Consider the following 19,112-nt stretch of genomic DNA (forward strand, 5'->3'; position numbering starts at 1 on the left):
CGCTTCCTGTTTTGCGGGGTCGGCTTCGGGGCTCCGCGGAACCATCAGGTGGCCCCTTTCGCATTGCTCGATGCGAAAGCTTGCCCAAAGATCAAACATCAACGTTGAATCCAGGACGCATATGGTTGAGTCCCTTTCCTCACTTCCCTTCTCTACCCGCGGGCTCCGAAGACTTACAAGCCTCGCTCCTCCACCGAGACCGAGATTCTGGATTCCGTACGCGGATTGAATCGCCGACTTCTCAAAATTGAACAATCCGATCACGTAGATCCCAATCAAATGGCCGAAGCGGGCGAAGATCCGGACCGGTCTGGGCTGCTGCGAAGAGCTGTATGTACCTGTATGGAGTGTGTTGCGTCTTTTTTTTTAATCTCCAAGACCTTAATTCGAAGACCTGCATTATCATGAGCCACTCAATCTGCTAACAAGCGCTATATGAACTTGACAGTGTGACCAGTGTCGCTCCCGAAAGGTACTCTCTTCTCATATCCTCCACACTATGCCACATGCTGATCAGGGGTCTAGATACGATGTGACAAGGAAAGCCCATGCTCCAATTGCAGGATAGCAAAGAGGGAATGCATCTGGACGGGCCTAGGGCAGAAGCCCAGGCAAGCCAGGCAAAGGGTGCTGATCTCCCACCAATAGTATGACATCTGTTTGTCCACTACTCACTACGAATAAGGATTAATGGTAATTTAGCGAACGCAAGATTGACCACTTCGAGAGCCGCCTTGGAGGAATCGAGGAGATGCTCCGCAATCTTACAACGTCTCTAAACCGTGGTGACGGATCTGCCTCGGGAAGCGCCAGCGCCCCCATCCGAACTTACACACCTCCAAGCTTAGCTGAGTCCAGCTCTGTATACGAGGAACTACTGGCAGATGGAGACAACGACCATGCCTTCGAAGGCAACTCTTCCATGACAGCCCACACCGTGCTCGCTAGCGAATTCCTTGAACAGGCAGTAACGAACACCTCTCTCAGTCGACAACTTAGTCCCAACATCGAGAATGCACTGGCGTCCCTACGACAAATGGTCCAGATGCAGCACCGAAAGGACTCGTCCCAGGAGAGTACGTTTGCTCACCAGAAACCAATGCCAAAGGGAGGCCTCAGCCAGTTACCGTTACCGCCAACGGATGTTGTTCTAAAGCTATTACGCGAGATCAAGGGTCAGTGGACCGTCCCGACGGACTTCGTTCAGTCAGTGTCAGGTTCGTGCCAAGGATCTAACACGATGCAGTTACACCGCCCATGATCTTTACGATGAGCTGTACATTCATCACCGTCGAAGCCTTTATAGAATCCTGTCGGAAAGTGTACTTTGCGACCGAGGACTATAGCACCGCCATCTTCATCATTGTGAATGCCGGTTTATACTACATTTTCCAAGAAAAGTCATTCATGGACGAGTCCGAAAGCCAAGACTACCTACAATATCACTACCTGTGCAGGGACAACCTGGAGACTGCCTTGGCCAACCTGCCGCTCCTTCTACCGCCGAATAAGGAAATAGTTGAAGCTCTACTGCTTGGTGTAGGTTATTTATTTGGGTTCCTTGCCGGCTACCTCCGTAATGTCCTTTCTAACTGCGAAATAGGTTACCTACTCGATCGAGATCTCAAAATTTACGCTTGGGTGGCAACTCAACAGTGCCGCAGCTGCCATCTGCCAGACGCTAGGCTGGCATCGTCTCCAGGCTACTCAGGGCGAGGCCGATAACATAAAGGGCGCCATGTTCTGGTTCTGCTACATATTGGACAAGGGCCTTGCATTGCGTTTTGGGCGCGCGTCGGTCATGCAAGACTGGGATATCTCGACCCCACGCCGCTTTAGCAACAACCATCTAATGGAACCATGGGAGAATGCGATCAACCTTTGGATCCAGACCGGAAGCGTACTGGGCGAGACGTATGAGCACTTGTACAGTCCAACGGCTCTGGCTCGACAGCCAGCACAACGGATCGAGACTGCGCGACTCTTGGTTGAAAAGATCAAACATCTGTGGAAGGAGCTCGAGGAGTTGAGAACGGCCATGAAGCGGGAAAGCAAGACGATTATGGAAGCATCTAGTGGGAGTCTCAAGGACAAAGAATGGCGCACAATGTCGCTGGACATGATCCTCAAGTCGGGTGAGGTTAGCCACTTGGCCTCCCTGACTCTGATATACCGCGCGATCCCAAGTGCACCGGGTATCCCCAGCACGTTTAATACCGAATGCCTCGAAGCGGCGAGAATGGCGTTCAAGTCTCACGAAGAATGCATGAGGATCACGTCGGACAAACCCTTTGTACAGGCAGGCTATCTGCATTGGTGAGTCATTTCCTCCCGACTAACTACGACCGAACGTGCTTTGCTCACACAGGGCAGGACAATCCTATATTCTCCCTTTACTCCTTTCATTGTCCTCTTCTGCCATGTTATTGAGACATCCAGCGCGGACGATCTCCGCCGCCTAGAGCAATTCACAGCAGGTCTCCAGCCCGTGCTGTCCATGTCCAAAGGCATCGAAAAACTGCATCGTCTCTGCAAAGTCCTTTACCAAGTAGCCGCTCTGTATGTCGAGGCCAAGGTGCAACAGCAGGATGACCACGACATGACCATGGTGGGAAACGACTTTGACATGTACCTGTCCCAGTTGGGCTTCATCTCCCAGCCGCACCCGTGCGAGGGCACAGTCACTGGCGACGAACCTGGGCTCGGAAGTGACCCTGCAGTGAACCAAGCGCCGGGGCTGGGGGACTGGTTCTCAGGGAATAGATACGTCATGGGACTGATGGAGGAGGACTTGTTGGACTTCGATCCCGATGTGTGGGCGTCGACATCGTGCGCAGGATGATGCGCATCCGATGTATTTGTAAGCATCATTGGGATATAATTGGTCGCTGTGACGAACGAGTTTTTGCAGGGTTGATGCCAGGTTGTACTGCGACCTCTCGGGAAATTGAAGGGCAAACTGCGGAGTGCTAAGATGAGTAAAGCCTGCTCTGAACCCATCCCCCGGTGATGTCGCCCGATGTCCCCCTCCGTCTCAACCGAATTAGGGAAGCCTACAAGGAATAATAATCCTAGCCTCGCCTTGCGACTCAAACCGGTCGTACGATCTGGTCACCAGCGGAAAGCTTGGGCGCCTTTGCGCGGATGGTGTCACCTTTACCCCTAGATACTCACCTTGGGAGGCCCTCCTCTACTCGGTACCGAGTCCTCCGTAGACGGCTAGGACTTCCCCCCTCCCCCCCTTCGACCGTCATGGCGCCTATAGTGGCATAGGAGTTCTCTAGTAAACTATAAATAAGCCTTGCAGGTAAAGCAGCGTTGCTAGAGGTACACTTCTAGGTCTAGCTTCGACTCGCCCACTGTACGTCTTGTCCTATATCTCTCACACATTACTGTATTCAAGTAGCTAAACATAACAAAAAGTACTACCATGCCGCGAATTGGTGTTTCCCGAGTGTCACTTGCCTTATTCCTGGCCCAGTGAACTTCGCAAAGCAAAGATAGACGGCACAAAGAACTACTCGCCGCCTCTCATCGTTACCAATTCGGGAAATGCAGGAACTTTGTGCGCCTTATTTTGGGCGTTGCGAATTGTCATGGGCGACTTCGTCTGGGCCTTGCCGATGGATGGATCAAGACCGGCCTCGCGCAGAATGAAGTCCTCTCTGCTTGCGTAGGCATTCTGAATACATTGAAACCCGTCCTCAATATGGCTCTTATAGCATGCAAAGAGGAGACCAGGCTTCTCGTCAGGTTTTGTCCGTGAGTTCAGACCCATATGGAACCCCGGTCCCAAGAATTCTGGCTCGGGCGCCAGCAGGGTTGTTGGTGCCTGTTATAAACCGGGGAGTGGCTTTTCGAGTATATGCCATCGTGGTCGAGGTCGCTGAACGTTTTCGCCTTCTTCTCGTCATCTAAATCTCTTTCCGGCAATTTAGCAACCAGAGCACCTGTCAAGAATTCGTGAGCAACAATACTTTCTCAACGCCGGGGAGAAATGACGAAACCTGTCCAACACTTACCTCTCGCCCATCGTCCCATCGACTTCGCGCTCATTTGCCCTCTGCTCGTGCAGCCATTAGTCGCCCACTTGTCAATAAGTTCACTAACAGCCTTGAGATCTTGCTCAAGTTTGCGAAAGACAAGGGTTATTCCGTCCTTCATCCACGCCGGATGTTTCCCCTCTTGCTGGTGAAACCGGAGTTCGACACGACCATGATGTTCGCGTCAGTATTCATGTTCGGGGCCACTAACTGATCTCTCAAGCATGTCAATCCCCTCTATCAACGGCTGCGAAATTGGGTCTTCAAATCCAAAGCTGTGCAAGTCTAAAGCTCTGAATGGGTCAATGGGCTATGTTACTGTGCTTTGCCATTGAGAGGCTTGAGCCTGATGTGACCGTCTATATTCGACGGTAAAGCTACATTTAGAGTAACGGTGCCGTGCTGAAGAACTTCCAGGTTCCTATCTTCTACTATCCCTTTAGAAATTGCCGGATCCGTGTTTCTGACAGAGGCCAAATCCAGAGGTGTGGAATTGGCGGGAAAGGCAGGTTGGATCTTGCCTCGTGAGGTTTGGTAATGAGTGGCCTAGTCGGGATACTCACAGCGTCCAAGCCTTTCTCAGTAAAAGCAATCAAAGCGTTTGGCAAATCAGCGAGATTGTTACCATTGCACGCAGCGGCTGCTGTCTGCTGGTCGACTTATCCTTAACCAAAGTAGAGATAAGGGATGGCTGGCCCGCCTGTTCCGCCAACTTTTTCTAGCCCTTAGAGAAGTCTTTCTTTTTGCCGTTCGCGATAGTGAAAAGGTAGTACGCCTCATTATGCTTCGAGAATCCTTTGCTCCAGACATCAACTTGGGTGTTATCTCCGGAGACAACCATGATGAGTGAAGCAAATGGAGGGATAGAATGCTTGTGATATTGAAGCACTCATTAGCAGAAGAATCAGAGTAGTATCTCATGGCTCAAGGATAGGTGCAGCAGCTCCCGGTCTGCTCATCCATTTCCAGCCAAGGTTAAACACCTTTTTCAGCCTTCTAATCTTTTGAAATATTTTCTACGGCATCTCTGTCCAATCGAGACAAGATTTGGCACAGAATCCATCCGGACACTTTCAAAAGAGCCGTACGTGTCCCGTATTTGCGTACACTGAAGGGTCCGCGAAGGCCTTGCCAAAAAACAAAAAGCCCTGTGCCAGGGCTCCAGGTTTGTGTGAAAGTGCGGCACTGCGACTGAAGTGCATCAATGGACTTTCTCTCAGTGACTTGCGTAAATTGTATACGAGCTTAAGGATTTTATTTGACGCCTGCCAATATGGAAGTGGGAGTGATCGCGGCAACTAGCAACTCAAAACTTGGAGTTGAGACGATCAATGCTCCTCGCCAAAAGCCCGTGCACCAAAGAACGTCAGCAACAATGGCAAATGGTTCATTTTAACCTAGCGATTCAAAGGTTGTGGGGGAAATGGGCGTGGCACTCGTAATGTTCAAAGTACCTCGTATTCGACTCTTTCCTGGTTCCGATGTCAATTTCGAGTCCCTCTGCCTTTCCTGTTGTTGATACTTAAATTCAGTCGCACTTATTCGCTAGAAGCATACGGAGCAGACTAGCAAACCAATATTGTCAATGTTCGACATGACTGAGGCTCGAGAGCTGGTTGCTTAATTTTCAAATATCATGTTCGTCCGCAGCTCAGCTTACAGCACGTATACTTAGTCCGGGTGTCGTACCTACCATTTATGCTTAACTCGTTAAGCACAACTAACTTGGATTAATACCGAGTAGGTAAAACTTCTTTAGCTGCCAAGAAGCGCCAGTATCGATGGTGTGTACTCTAATTCCAGTGCTTGCTTGTTAATGGCCTTGAATTGCCTTCACCTCTGCGAAGCCTTAGAGAAAAACCCACAGCCTTCCCCAAGGTATGTTGCCATGGTTAGGCGCTTTAGGTCAGTAGCACAGAATCAGAAGAAAGATTGTCCAGGGTATCCCCCAGACCATCTCAATTACCATTCATTTGCCCATTTTGATTGCCCCTACATTTCTGATTTATGCCGCCCTTGCTTGATGGATCACTTACACTATCCCGTTAATCCACAACACCGGCGGCTCGAGATTCCGTTTCGGAGTGAACAGATTTTCGATGGCAGGACATTCTCAAGCTTCCTAAGCGAGTTACGAGGCCAAAATATTAGCCCATCTGTCTACTGGGATGATCTCAACACAACAGACATCCCTGCACACGCTCAAAAGTATCTTTCGGTCTTTCAATCGATGTCCTCCATAACGGATTCCACCGCTCCTCCTTTGTCCTAGCTAATCGTCCGGCAAGTCAACAAGTCGTCTCCCATCACATGCTTCAGGAATATGCCCTCTATCTTGTTATTTGCCACAAGGTTCATACACGACTTGTCGAACTCGCAATGGAAGTTTTGCGCCATGCAGCTTACCTTCGGGCTCTTTCACCTCAAACCGATTTGTTCTGCCTTTCCATCGAATTTCTTGTTTCGACCTTACAACCTGGATACAAATCAGACGTTTACATCGAGTATGACCGTAACTTGTTCAGAGGCGGTGGCGTCCGGCAGAAACGCACGTTGGACGCTGGTTTGTGTATTTATTCGGTTCACCAGTTGTGTGGCTTGTACTCAGCAGCGCTCATTATATGAGTGGATTCACCGAGTCGACGCTCAACAGGTGTCACAAGAAATGTACTCAACTTAAATGCCAGGTCCACCACATCGACCCGGTATTTTACAAAACGAAACATGTCACGGAAAATGGCACATGTCGTTTGCTTGAGGTGGGCATAAACGAGCCTCCTTTCCATCCTCAAAGATCGCAAGGTTCCTATCATACAGCTCTCCGGAAATGATGATCAATCTACCGAGCTCATAATGACTTCAGCAAATTTTCTAAAAGAATGGTCAAGTGGGCTGGGCAATCCGAAGTCAAACTCGTTGCCAATCTGTCAGTTGGAAAGACTACGCGAAGCTATCAGGTAGAGGCCGCGACAATTACAATCACAAGATATTCCGGAGCGAATGGAAAGAACTGCAAAATTGCCATCTCCATTCTTCACCTCCATAACACACAAAGATTGCTATATCTGGATAGACACCCTTTGCATTCCCATTGTGCCTTCGAAGAAGAAGACAAACGTCACGATGCCATCCAGAATATGGCTTACGTCTACGGTGCAGCGAAAAGTATTCTGGTCATTGACGAAAGTCTCGCAGATATTCGATTCGACGACGTATTGGACGAAGAGTTTGCCGTGAGAATACTTATTAGTCCTTAGATGTCGAGATGTTGGAAATTTCAAGAAGGAGCCCTGGCACAGTCTCTCGGCTTTGCTCTTCGGGATCGTACACCGCCGGCACGAGAGTGGATGCTCTCACTAGAGCCAGCGCTCTCCGCACCCTCAAAGGCACGAAAATGATCAAATCCCAGTCGCAGAAGCTTTGGCCCATCTTGACCCTGTCCCAAGCATCATGGATAGTCCACCAGATTCTGAAATCACCCAACTAGAAGAATATTTTTCTTCAATATGGTCGCAGCTGAGCAAGAGAGATACATCTAGACACGCAGACGCTCATCTGATCATGTCAATAATGCTTCGACTGGATGTTAAAGAAGAAAAAGACCAGCCCGTTGAAAAGCGGATGAAAGCTCTGCTTCGGAGTAAGGAAACTCTTCCAATGTCTCTTCTCTTCTTTCCGCTTCCTAAGGAGCCGAGAGGTTGACTCCTGATTCTCGGATTCCAAGGTACCCAGTTGAACAGATTATTCACGAATATGGAACCATGAAGTGGATAGCCGAAAGGACTGCGTTGAAGCTTACCTATCAAGAAGGGTTTTGCATAATTTTTGACTGCAACTTCGACCATTCCGGAAGGGCACAAAGCGTTAATCTTCCTGGACGCTCCCTTTGACAACGGAAGAGGGCGCCCTCGCTTTCACCTTATAGTCTGGACACAAAGTCGTCAAGGCTCATCTTTCCCGATGCTAGGGCAGACAAATCGTCTTTGCGTCACATAACATTCATCAAAATGGGTTGGATATCCTCCCCCAAAATCGTGTAGGGGCCATTTTTTCCGTCTTGAATCCTCATGCGCACAGCGGTAAATCATATCTCAGTTACGGTTGTTCCCTAAGATACGCCATTCAACAATGTGACCAGAAAGAGGATGGGGATCAGAATGTGAGATGTGCCAGAACCACATTAACATACCGGTGGAGAGGCTGAAGAACGAACTGATCTTAGAATGTGGTGAGTCTTCTAGCCTGCTAGAAAACAGGACGTAACTGACACAGGATCGTCCGCAGATGAAGCATCCAGGTACACGGCTACCAGACTTCAAGCTGAGGCCCCATTGGTCCAACCGAGATAGTTAATCTTCCTTCCAGCAGCATTTCTTGTCTTTATCCGAATCAAAGAAAGGATGCCCCACTGCTGGACCTATTACAAATTGCTGATATTGGGGTTTGTACTCGAAATCCCACCGAGAATCGGGGCAGGGCTTCTGTGGCACAATTTAATCTCGATGAAAAACTCCGACGCTTCTTCGACCACAACCACAATCCCGCCGGGATGAACTTTGTTCATTAGTGGCGTCGTTCCCGGCGCACGAGTCGTGCCTCGACGGTTATTGTCACCACAAAGTTCCGCTTCTCCATAGACCGAGGCTTTATTCATCCAATAGGGCTTGTTCGTAAACCTAGTGAGACTATTTGGGCACTTTACCACTTTTATCGCATGAACTGGCACAAATGGTGTGCCAAAATATGCCATGAGGTGACCAATGGCAAGGTTTTGGATCCAGATTCTGCAACAGTTATGGCGCATTATTATGGAGGGGATATTAAGGACTGATCATGTGCTCGCCTTCATCTATCCTCTTCACTTGTGGTTTCTCAAAAGTGGGTGGATTGGCGTCATGGTTTTCTTCAGTCTTTTTGAGTGGTTGATCGCTCAGAAGCTTTAGCCGCGCCTCGGCAGCCTAGGCTATATTCTCCCATCCGTGTATTATACATCTCTCCAAAATTTGAAATATTCGAGACTACACTGCGATGGACATGGGACGTTTTCCTGTCGTGAATGATTTCCGGCATGATCTTCAGGTGCTGCAGCATCTAAAATTCGAACAATATCGACCTCGACGCCATCTTTGCGCCGTCCCCGGTCGTCCTGTATCTATGCCATTACAATGTAGCTCGCGTTGAAGCATATGAATTTGACGGCTTTTATGATGGAAATTGTCAGTCCAACGACACGATATTGAAATGGGACGGTAGTGTTTAGCCTCTCGAGACGCTATTTACCTGACAACTTCCCTGTATCGCAGGTTCTTCGACTTACAGTTACACCTTAATCATCGCGATAGCCCTCCTTCCATCTACGCGAATTTCGGGTGCAGAACGCGATTCGCGAGTCATGAGGTGTAGAAGAGAACCACCTGTGTGAGCGAGCTCTCAGTACCAGTTACAAGGATCAAAACCACCTCCTCGACATCTTGTTCCTCTGCCTCTGAAAGCGGTCGCGCATGCATGGGTCAGTGAAGCCCAATACCAGGCAGGAGTACGATCAGCCACTAATACAAAATGATCCAGAGCAACCAGTTCAGGGACATCTTCCTCAAGGAGAGCGACGCGCCAGCTCAAGCCAGAGGCTGGCATTGGCAGGACGTCCTGTTCGTGGGTGACGGGATTTGCGCGAGGCTGAAGAGTACAAGGGACAAGGCTGGTTTGTCTACTTGCTATTTATGTACCGAGCTAGTACCTTGGTGAACTAACTCGCTAGTTGGTACGCACGCTACGGAATAACTTTTCCGCGAAGTCCCAGCTATCACTGTTCTGCCCCGCAAAGTCACTTGTCAGCCGAGTCATACATCGTTAATCGGCAACGCGCTACTGAATGTATCGTGCATGAACTCTTTGACGCGGCAAAATCCCCCTCCCATTGTTCAAATTCATTGACCCATTGTCCATATGCAGGACCTGCGCCTGGATCCATCGCGTTATGGATTGATCCGCATCCATGGCGACGGATAGTCTGTTAAGTATTGACATTGCAGCTATCAAGGCAGATATTCTCGCGCCGTTGGAGGTATTTATATCGCCCCTGGTTCGTGTAAAGACGCTAATGGCGCCATAGTCGGGCCATAAGCGGCCAGATTCGGAACACAACCTGCACACAGAAGTCCAGGACACGACAGAATGCGACATTCAAACCCCCTTCCCCGATACTGAACCAGCATCCGTCCCTGAACTCCCCAGTACTGTCCCCGACTCTCAGTTGATCGTCACAAATGTCGAAAGTCAACTCCAATTCCTTCCGTCAGCGTTCGCGTCCAACAAACCAGTTGCCACCACACAGAAGATGACCAGCCAAGGAAGCGATGCTCCGACACAAGAACTGTCCCCTTCACGCTATGAGCACCTGATCAACCAGAGTAGAAGTGCGCGACACCTCGAAGACCAAGAGTACGACCTTGGATTGGATCAAGAGTTAGATGAAGAGACAGGAGCAACATTGCATGAGGGTGATGAAGGCCATGTTGATCTAATTTCGAGCTTGGTTTCGCAGAAGGGAGCTGCCAGCGACGAAGAAGAGGAAGACGCGGAGCCCGCCGAGGTCGACTCCTCTCCCACAAAGTCACCACGTGCTCTTTCCCAGTTTCCAGAGTCCCAGCGATTCAAGACACCGGCAACTGCTGGCAGGAAGAGAAGGTTCAATGGAGATGTCGTTGACAGCCCCGGGTTGCCGCGCAATCCGCTATTGCGAGGTTCCGAAAGCCGTGCTCATGTCATGGGTCTGAGCCAGGCATTTGCTGCGACTCAAGCAAACACTTCGCCCTTTGTCGGCGATAATGGAGATCTGCACTCCGACCGACCCTCACCGAACATCGAGCTACAGCCGCGGCCTATGACAGCTGCTACTTCATCACCATTACGGCCCATTTCCGACTTCAAGCGAGCCTCAACGGAACCGGCTTCTCGATATGTCTCTGTAAAGCAGTCCCAGGCGCTGCGAGAAAGGGCTCGCCGACAACACGCGATTCTTAACGAGGGCCAAGATTCTGATCAGGATAGTTTTGATGGTAACGAGGACAGTTTCCTTGACAGAGAGCGGAGACAGCTTGAACGCAATCGAAAGATACAGGCCCAGCTTTCGTCAATATCAAAGCGATCCATGCGAAGTATCTCTCTGTCAAAATCGTCGCCCATTCTTGGACCGACGCGAACCTCTCCAGAGAGCGCTGTGCCTCTAAAGTGGCCCAGAATTCCAAGTGATTCAAGCCCCATCAGACACGATCGACAGATCTCGGGCAATGAAAGTGAGGAGGAGACAGAGCAAGAGGATAACACCTCTGTCGCAGTGACACGCTCGAGTCAGCCGATGATGGCCGTCGACGAAGAAGATAAGGAGAATGTCTCTGATAGAGCAAGTCGAATACCTGAAACCACCGCAAGACTCCACCGGGTTATGACCGACATACCTATGTACGTACAAGATAGCCCCTTGCTCCGACATGGCCCGGGGATTTATGATCATGCAATGGCTCTCAGCAGCCCACAGTTGTTTGCCGTGGCAGATTCGCAACCTGAACGATCCCTGAAGCCACGTCGGACTACGACGCAGGTTCCCAGATCTTCTACGGCTGATGAAGGCCTTGATTTTGTTCCACAGTCTCCAACATCATCCTCTCCACGAGCTACTCCCACAAATCGAGAGCCTGCCGCTTCGGGCGCACCTGTTCATCACACAGTAGCGGCGGCTGACGAATACCTCACGACTGAGAAGGAGCTAAGAGGCACTGTAGTTGACGGCATTGTCCTGGAATCGAACTCACAAACACACCAACCTCAAACGAGCACCGTTCCAGAGACTAGTTCCAACGAACAACAAATCCAAAGTGATAAAGACTCTGACGCCAGACCACAACCTGTGGTTGCGGAGAGTCATGAGGAGTTTGACACAGCCCAGACTCACAAGCTAGCTTCCACCGCAGCTGAACAGCCTGCCCCAACCGACTTGAGCAGTCCTCCTATTCTCACTACACCGCCAGGACAGCGACGGAAACGCTTAGCGGAAATTGCTGCGGAACCATCGCCATCCAAATCACCGGTCAGCTTTGACGCAAGTGAGGCTCTGCAGCTAGACCCGAACTTCCAAAGCCCCATAGGACGAAGTCTACCTCCAGGGCGGATCAACAGAAGGGTATCAAAAGAGGTCGAGGTGTCGGCCGGTCGTTCTGATAGTAGACAGGGGAGAAACCCTTCTAAAGAGCCCGAATCGAACGAGGCTTCTGACCTGTCGAAGGATCATAAGGATTGCGGCAAGCCTTCATTAGGTCCAGCTAATGGTTGCTCAGAAGGGCCTGTGCAAGCAGTGTCGCCACCTATAACATATTCGCGGAGGGAAAGGAGGCCGACAATGAAGGCACTGAGTGCTATCAGTACGCGGCCTCGGATCGTGTCCTCTACAGCTCGGTCATCGGAATGGAGCCTCGGAGACCCGCCGCCACAAAAGGACGTCTCTATCAGCAAGCCGTCAGCAAAGATGGAGCCGAAGGCAAAACATAATGGTCTATCGGAGGAGATTACCAGTACGTTAAACAATCGACTTGAATCAGTGAAGACCGCTGCGCTGGAGACTCCTCTACTCGACGACATCCAACATCAACAGGACAGTGCCGATCCTATCGGCTTTGATGAGTCCGCAAGTTTGAATGCAATGGCGGAACCGGAAGCTCACGATGAAGCTGAAAGTGATTCGAGTGAGCGAAAAATCGCGCCCAACATGGTATTCGCATGCTTCAACGGCAAAAGCCGTGCTTATCACCCTGCCATATGTCTTGGGCGTCCATATGCTGAGTCTAGGCGATTCCTGATTCAATGGGAAGGATACGACCCGGATGAAGTCGACGAGCACGGTGTGCGGAGCTTGGACTTGCGCATTGGGGACCAGGTAAAGATAGACATGCAAGGCTTTCCCAAGGTGTCTCATGTTATTCGAGGGTTCAAAAACAAAATCATGCAAGCGAATATCCCGACCGACCAAGCCGTTGTGACTGATATCCGTGGCTACCGGACACTAGTAGTGGCCCCAAAGCAACGGAAGAGCATGCTGGGAAGAGCGACCGCTGAGTCTGTCAAAAAGGTGCCTATCTCAGCAATATACCTAGACAGCATCATGTGGGGCCAGATGAAAGACCGGGTCTACCAGTACAAGCCTTCAATCCAAGCTGTGCTCTCATTTGGCATTTCCACCCCTTTGGATCGAGCTTCTACGCCAAGCACACCCTCATCACGGACTCGACGAGGGATGGCTGCAATGGGACCCTCGGCTGGACAAATTGACTTGACAAATTCTCTATTCAGGAAGATGGCATTCGCAATTTCATACGAAGACAACAACCGTAAGCGATGTCTCATGGACCTTGTCCAGAGCAACGGCGGTGTAATTCTACAAGAATCTTTTCTGGACCTCTTTAAGCCAGACTCGGTGCTGCTGAAAGAGGAATTTTCTGGGTTTTCGTTCGCAGCTCTCCTCGCCGACCGTCACTCCCGAAAGGAGAAATACCTTCAAGCACTGGCTCTGGGTCTGCCTTGCCTCAGTGGGAAATGGCTCGAACTTTGTGTCAAATCTGACAAGATTATCGGTTGGGAGAGTTACCTCCTCCCTGCTGGAGACAGCGCCGAGCTCGAAGGGGCAACAAGGTCGCGCATCCTGCCTCTCTCAGCAAGCGCCGAGGATTTGAGAGTCAAAGACATTATCAACCTGAGACCGAAAATCTTGACCGATTCGCAAGTCGTCGTTGTCATGGGCAAGGGGAAAGCTGAGGCCAAGCGGAGACCGTATCTCTCACTCGTACGAGCCCTGGATCCGGCAACTCTTGACCTGGAATCTGATTTGATGGCTGTAAAAGCGAGGCTGGAGACTGACTTGGGTGACAGTGAGACAGTCAAATACGTCTTCGTGGACGATCGAGAGGTAGAGGCTGCGAAGGCGACATTCTTGACATCGACGTCCAACAAAAAAGGCATCCAACCCGAGCGAGACCGTAAACGAGGCAAGCGAAAACACGAACGTGGCCAAGAACACGAAGACGGAGATGCAAAGCTGGAGGCGAGGCACGCCGGTGTTAAGGTTGAAGTGATGTGCAACGAGGATATCGTGCAGAGTTTAATCTTGGGCAAATTGTGGATTGGCTGAGCACGCCTTGTGATACCTATTTCTTGGATCCATCCACAGGTACATCTATGTTGGGCCATCTGGACATGACATGAAAAAGGACACTTTTTTTGTTGCTTGGAAGGGCACTTGGAGGTACATACTCTATACATAGCAGTCCACGCCGTCCAGCTTGCCACACCGATCGCTTGGATGGGACCTATCGAGGCGGTAGCTGGTGGTTGGACCTATGGGTTAAGGATTCAGAATATACATGAGACAAAAACACATACCCAAAGGTGGATGAGACATGTTCTTCCTTCTTAGTGCCGAGTATTTCCTTGCTTGCTTATTTGCCTGCCTTGCTCCCTTGGTCGCTCACTTGCCCAGGCAGAGCAAGAGAGCATCAAACCAATCTGACCATCGAGATCTCTAACCATCTGACCCTCTAGCCCTCCAACCATCTGGCCTAGCTAGCATAGCTAGATATATGCTAGATATACGCGCGCGTGAGAGAGATGCTAGAGCCAGGACTATGAGCATTCATAGCGTCCTAAATACAGACCATCCCCATTATCAAGCTTCCTTCAACGGTCGCTACCGACCTGGGCACGGAAGGATGTCGGGAGTCGGGGACATCTCATGTAGCGCGCACAGGGCCGGAAAGAGGGGGAGGAGAAGGATGATGATCAGATCAGATGGTGGTGGTGAGTGAGTGGTGAGTTATGGGGTTGTGGCCTTCCGTAGCAACTCGATGGAATTACAATATTCTTCGGATGGCTATGGTGTCCACTGCTAAAGCTGACCGTAGAAGATGTGGCGATAATGTTCGTTGTCCTATTTACTTAATAGGGTACTACGAATCATGGTAGGTAGGTTGCCCGTCGCAAGCAGCAAGGGGCAAGTTGGCAAGTGATGCTATAAAATTTTGGTTTCCGCCCACCCACTAAATCAATCAATCCCTTTGCTTTGGTTTTCTGCTTCTCTGGGCTGGACATGGACGTGGGACCCCTAATGGATGTGCATTGCGTTGTAGTGCGGCGCAGTGCAATCAATCAAAGCTCCATCCTTGACACATGATCCTTTTGGTGCCTCGCTAATCATAGCAAATTTCCCTCGTGGCCACTCAAGCTTCCCCCGCATTTCCCGAGTCGCTCGTCTCTCTCTGATGAAAAAGTAGAAAAACTTCGAATGTCGGTCGCCGAACCAAACAAGTTGCTGGCGATGGTGAATCGGAGACGAATAGCTCCGTAAGTTGGTGGGGGAGGGCTAGGCAAGGATTCGAAGGGTCGGCGCTGTAGACTTCAGTGATCCTTCGGAGTGATGCCAACCGCGGCATCGAAGCGCATTCAACGGCGTCGATCAACGCTGATCAAAACGAAACCTGAAATATAACGTAGCGGCAAACCGTGATTGAACGTTGGTGGGGATCCTGGACCGACATATCGACCGTCTTCATGTGGTCCAGTCGGAGGATGGATGCTGGCTTAGTTGTGAATGATGCAATACCAAAGGAAATGAGATCTCCATCCGTTGCTCAACAGAGAAACAGGCATTGAGACTCGGCGGAGATCATGTGACAAAATGCTCCTTCCCGCTCTACCCACTCCATCATCTGTGCAATCCCATGCTGTCTGCTGTGTGTCGATGCTAGTGCTTGGTGCCCTTCGCCATGCTTATTTATCCCATTGATCCGATATAGCGAAATATGGCCGAATATAGAAGCCGTCATGCTTGGAGAATTGACTGAAACGATGGCGGAGACACCCATTTCAAAAGGCTTGAATAGGGGCACCAGGCATGCCGGGGCCACACTAGCGGGTACCGTTGACCGATCGTTCGGGTAGATGTTTCGGCATGACGGTTGGAACAGGAGGCTCATCATCATCTTCCATATCCAATTCCTCAGGGTGTCTGCGTTGTATGGACATTAGCAAAAACTCCAGGACGACCAAAGAGTGGCAGGAGGGAGAACGGCATACCCAAGCAAATTCTTTATGTCCTTCATCTCATAATGCTTCTTCCTCCTCTCCTCAAACTGGCGATGTTTTTCCTGCTCCTCGCGAGTGGGCATGCCGACCTGTTCCTTGAATCCATCTACATCACTGCCATCACTGACACTAACATGCTTCTCTTTGCTTGACTCTCTTGACAGGCTGTTCGAGCCCCGAACAATTCTGTCATCCTCTGGGGACGCTCCCGGAGACAGCTCCTCTTCCGGCTCACCGAGCTCAAGACCAGGGATCTCGCTCTCGCGATGTCTCCTGTTCGGCTTGGGGGCTTTTGCCATTTCGACTTCATCGACGTTGACGAATCGCGGGTCGATAGCCACATCTTCCTCGTCGTCATCTTCCATCATGGTGTCTCCGTATTGGTAAGGGGTCTTTGGCTCGGTGATTTTCATGCGCCCGCCTGATTCCTGCTCGGCCAAGTAGAGGTTCGCTTCGTCCCACTTTAGACGCATCTTGTCGGGGTCCTCTTCATGGTTTGCGGCCAGCGCGGCCGAGTGACGGCGGGAGGCGGATGCCCGTCTGGCGGCCGAAGATGAGCGGCGATGGCCGGCATTTTGGAGGGTGTTTTGAAGCACGAGTTCTCTCTCTTCCTTTGGGTCGAGGGGCACATGTGGCGGGAGGTGAAATTCGTCTTTGGTCGGAGAGCCTGGATGGCCGCTTGAGGATGAGAAGGACGGATTCTTCAAAATACCTGCATCACATATTGTTAATGAGCCGCCGACACCAAGGCGGTCACGTTGGTTAGCCCACCTTTGGGTCGAATGTTCCCGGAGCCCGGCTGGTGCAAAGGAGGGGGTGAGTGCCGGACTTCGACTGGCATGGCGGTGGGATTGGATGTCGATTCCAGAACCGATGTGATGGAATGCAAGTGTGAGGTTCCGCTTGGTTGTCGAGGTTGCGTTGCTGTGATGGCCGAACTGCCAGGTTTTTGGGTTTGCGGACGAAGGTGGAATAGAGTGGAAAGAGGTCTTCGTTCGAGATCGGAGTTGACGGTGGCGGAGAGTAAGGCGGATTGTGGTCAGGCGAGTGACCGACAAGCAGCAAGCCGTGTGAGAAAGGATATGGGCCGAGAGACTGAGCTATGTTTTCCTGGGGAATCGGACGATGGCTTTGGTGGTGGTGGTTGTAGTGGAGAAGCGAAACTGGAGATGGAGCCTGTGGATATAACCAAGGTCGAAGGAGTTGGAGAAAGACTCCGGGCGCGGTCTTAGCTATGCGGTGATGTGGGAAGGTGACTAGGACGACGAGGTGATGATCATTGTCTGGTTTTGTCGGGCAAACTAATTGTTTGATCTTGTTGCAGGTGAGGTGTAAGTTGGGTAAAAGAGAGCATGTGCAGAGGGGGGGGGGGTGGTCAAGGGTGGTGGGCGCAGATGAGAGGGAGGCAGCGGCAGCCACGTAGAATTAAGAGTGTTGCGGAATAGTGGATCAAATGACAGAGCATTTGGTGGGGCAGCTGAGCACAACGAGCAAAGTGAGGCAGGGTTTGGCAGGTCGCTTGCAGGTTGCCCACGTCAACCCACCATATATCTGGCTGTCATTACAAACTCGTCTCTTCCGATAGTCGGGCTCTTGGCACCCGACGTCACAGCAGGGCCACAGGCAGGCGGCCCGCTGAGCCCGCTGAGCCCGCTGCTGTTCCCATGAAACATGAAACCTGAATCATGAATCATCTTGCCTTCTCTCTCGTCTTCTTCTCTTCGCTCCCATATCAATATTACTCCTCACTTCCAACTCGTGTCCCCCAATAATACCACCAAATCCTCCGTTGATCCATTCCAATGAGACAGCTCCCACAGATGCACTTCCGGCGACAGCACCTACCATGGCTGCAGCTGCACGAAAAAGTCTGTCGTCGCCCCGGGCTTTTCTTTCTGCCAGTCTCCAGTCTCCAGTCGCCTACACTGCCTTATCTCGTGTCCCAGACTCGTTTCGGCGCTCGTGGTCACGGTCACGGTCACGGTCACGGTCATGCTTTAGCCGCATGAAAAGGAATGAACTCCTCCAGTCAAAACCATGAACCCATGGTAAGCTGCTGTGCTCATGACTTGTTGATACATACCCATCTTACCTCTCGCCTCGGGCTTTCATCTGTCCCCTTCGGCTCTCATTATGCGTCTTCTCCCCCATCGTCACCTTGTTCAACGAATGCACTGGTTCGCCCTTTGGGTTGTGTGACGGCCTCTGCTACAGGACGAACTGTCCTCCTATCCCTCTTTCCTTCCGGCTTGACGTCTGCATCATGCTGTCCCCTTCCCCGTTGTATTTTTTTCCCCCACCCTCTCTTCTGTACAGCCTGTGCTGCATTTTCCTGCTGCTGTGCAACCGACAATCTGCCCCGCCGTCATGCATGTGCCTGAGCTCCTAGAGCTGCTGAAATCTCTGTCCTCCCCTCGGCTCCCTTATGATTTGTCCACGAGGACATCGCACCCTCCTTGATCGCCTGACTTGTTAGCTGAAGGCTCCCAGCAGCAGGTCTTACTGGCCAGACCATAGTGTAGGCGCAATGGACTTTCAGGGCTACCCAGGGTGTGTTGACTCCCGCTTGTTCATCATTGCCCCACTCGGTACGGTGGTACATGGAGCTTCACGGGCTACTGCAATGCCTTTATCGGGAGGAAAAAGGGAGTTGGGGAAGGGAAAAAAAAATTTCTTTCTACCCAACTGCATCGGCGCGTGCAGTTCACCAGTAACTAGCTCACACATGGCAACACTTTGCCCATCATCTGTCCATCCATTCAAATCAGAGAGATGCAAAAGCTTTGGAGACTGCCTCCCGACCGCCAAGTGTTGATCTGGTCCTGCCGGACGCTGATTTCGACCGGTCCATATCCTCCAACAAAATTTAACTCGCCAAATAGCAGTCTGCCATCCGTAGCACAAGTACACGTGTATCGCTCGAGTTGCTACACTCACAGAAAG

General features: G+C 50.9%; 5 protein-coding genes across 5 annotated transcripts; 3 read left to right on the forward strand and 2 right to left on the reverse strand.

The window, feature by feature from the left end:
- Positions 1-279: 279 nt before the first annotated feature.
- On the forward strand, positions 280-2,842 carry Z519_00996 (uncharacterized protein; the record flags this gene model as incomplete). Its single annotated transcript, XM_016758753.1, has 5 exons — positions 280-347; positions 703-1,175; positions 1,247-1,539; positions 1,604-2,316; positions 2,374-2,842. 5 exons carry the CDS (start codon positions 280-282, stop codon positions 2,840-2,842), a joined length of 2,016 nt encoding a protein of 671 aa, XP_016626002.1.
- A 675-nt stretch (positions 2,843-3,517) lies between these two features.
- Z519_00997 (uncharacterized protein) lies at positions 3,518-4,164 on the reverse strand (the record flags this gene model as incomplete). The annotated part of the gene is given in 3 exon segments (XM_016758754.1): positions 3,518-3,832; positions 3,844-3,950; positions 4,023-4,164. 3 exon segments carry the CDS (start codon positions 4,162-4,164, stop codon positions 3,518-3,520), a joined length of 564 nt encoding a protein of 187 aa, XP_016626003.1.
- Positions 4,165-6,922: 2,758 nt separating this feature from the next.
- On the forward strand, positions 6,923-7,300 carry Z519_00998 (uncharacterized protein; the record flags this gene model as incomplete). Its single annotated transcript, XM_016758755.1, has 1 exon — positions 6,923-7,300. One exon carries the CDS (start codon positions 6,923-6,925, stop codon positions 7,298-7,300), a length of 378 nt encoding a protein of 125 aa, XP_016626004.1.
- A 2,738-nt stretch (positions 7,301-10,038) lies between these two features.
- Positions 10,039-14,220, forward strand: Z519_00999 (uncharacterized protein; the record flags this gene model as incomplete). The annotated part of the gene is made up of 2 exons (XM_016758756.1): positions 10,039-10,107; positions 10,156-14,220. The coding sequence occupies 2 exons, from the start codon at positions 10,039-10,041 to the stop codon at positions 14,218-14,220; spliced, it is 4,134 nt and encodes a 1,377-aa protein (XP_016626005.1).
- Positions 14,221-15,992: 1,772 nt separating this feature from the next.
- On the reverse strand, positions 15,993-17,010 carry Z519_01000 (uncharacterized protein; the record flags this gene model as incomplete). Its single annotated transcript, XM_016758757.1, has 3 exons — positions 15,993-16,092; positions 16,161-16,881; positions 16,941-17,010. 3 exons carry the CDS (start codon positions 17,008-17,010, stop codon positions 15,993-15,995), a joined length of 891 nt encoding a protein of 296 aa, XP_016626006.1.
- Positions 17,011-19,112: the final 2,102 nt, after the last annotated feature.

Source organism: Cladophialophora bantiana (assembly GCF_000835475.1).
Source record: "Cladophialophora bantiana CBS 173.52 unplaced genomic scaffold supercont1.1, whole genome shotgun sequence".
In the NCBI taxonomy this organism is placed as follows: Eukaryota; Fungi; Ascomycota; class Eurotiomycetes; order Chaetothyriales; family Herpotrichiellaceae; genus Cladophialophora; species Cladophialophora bantiana.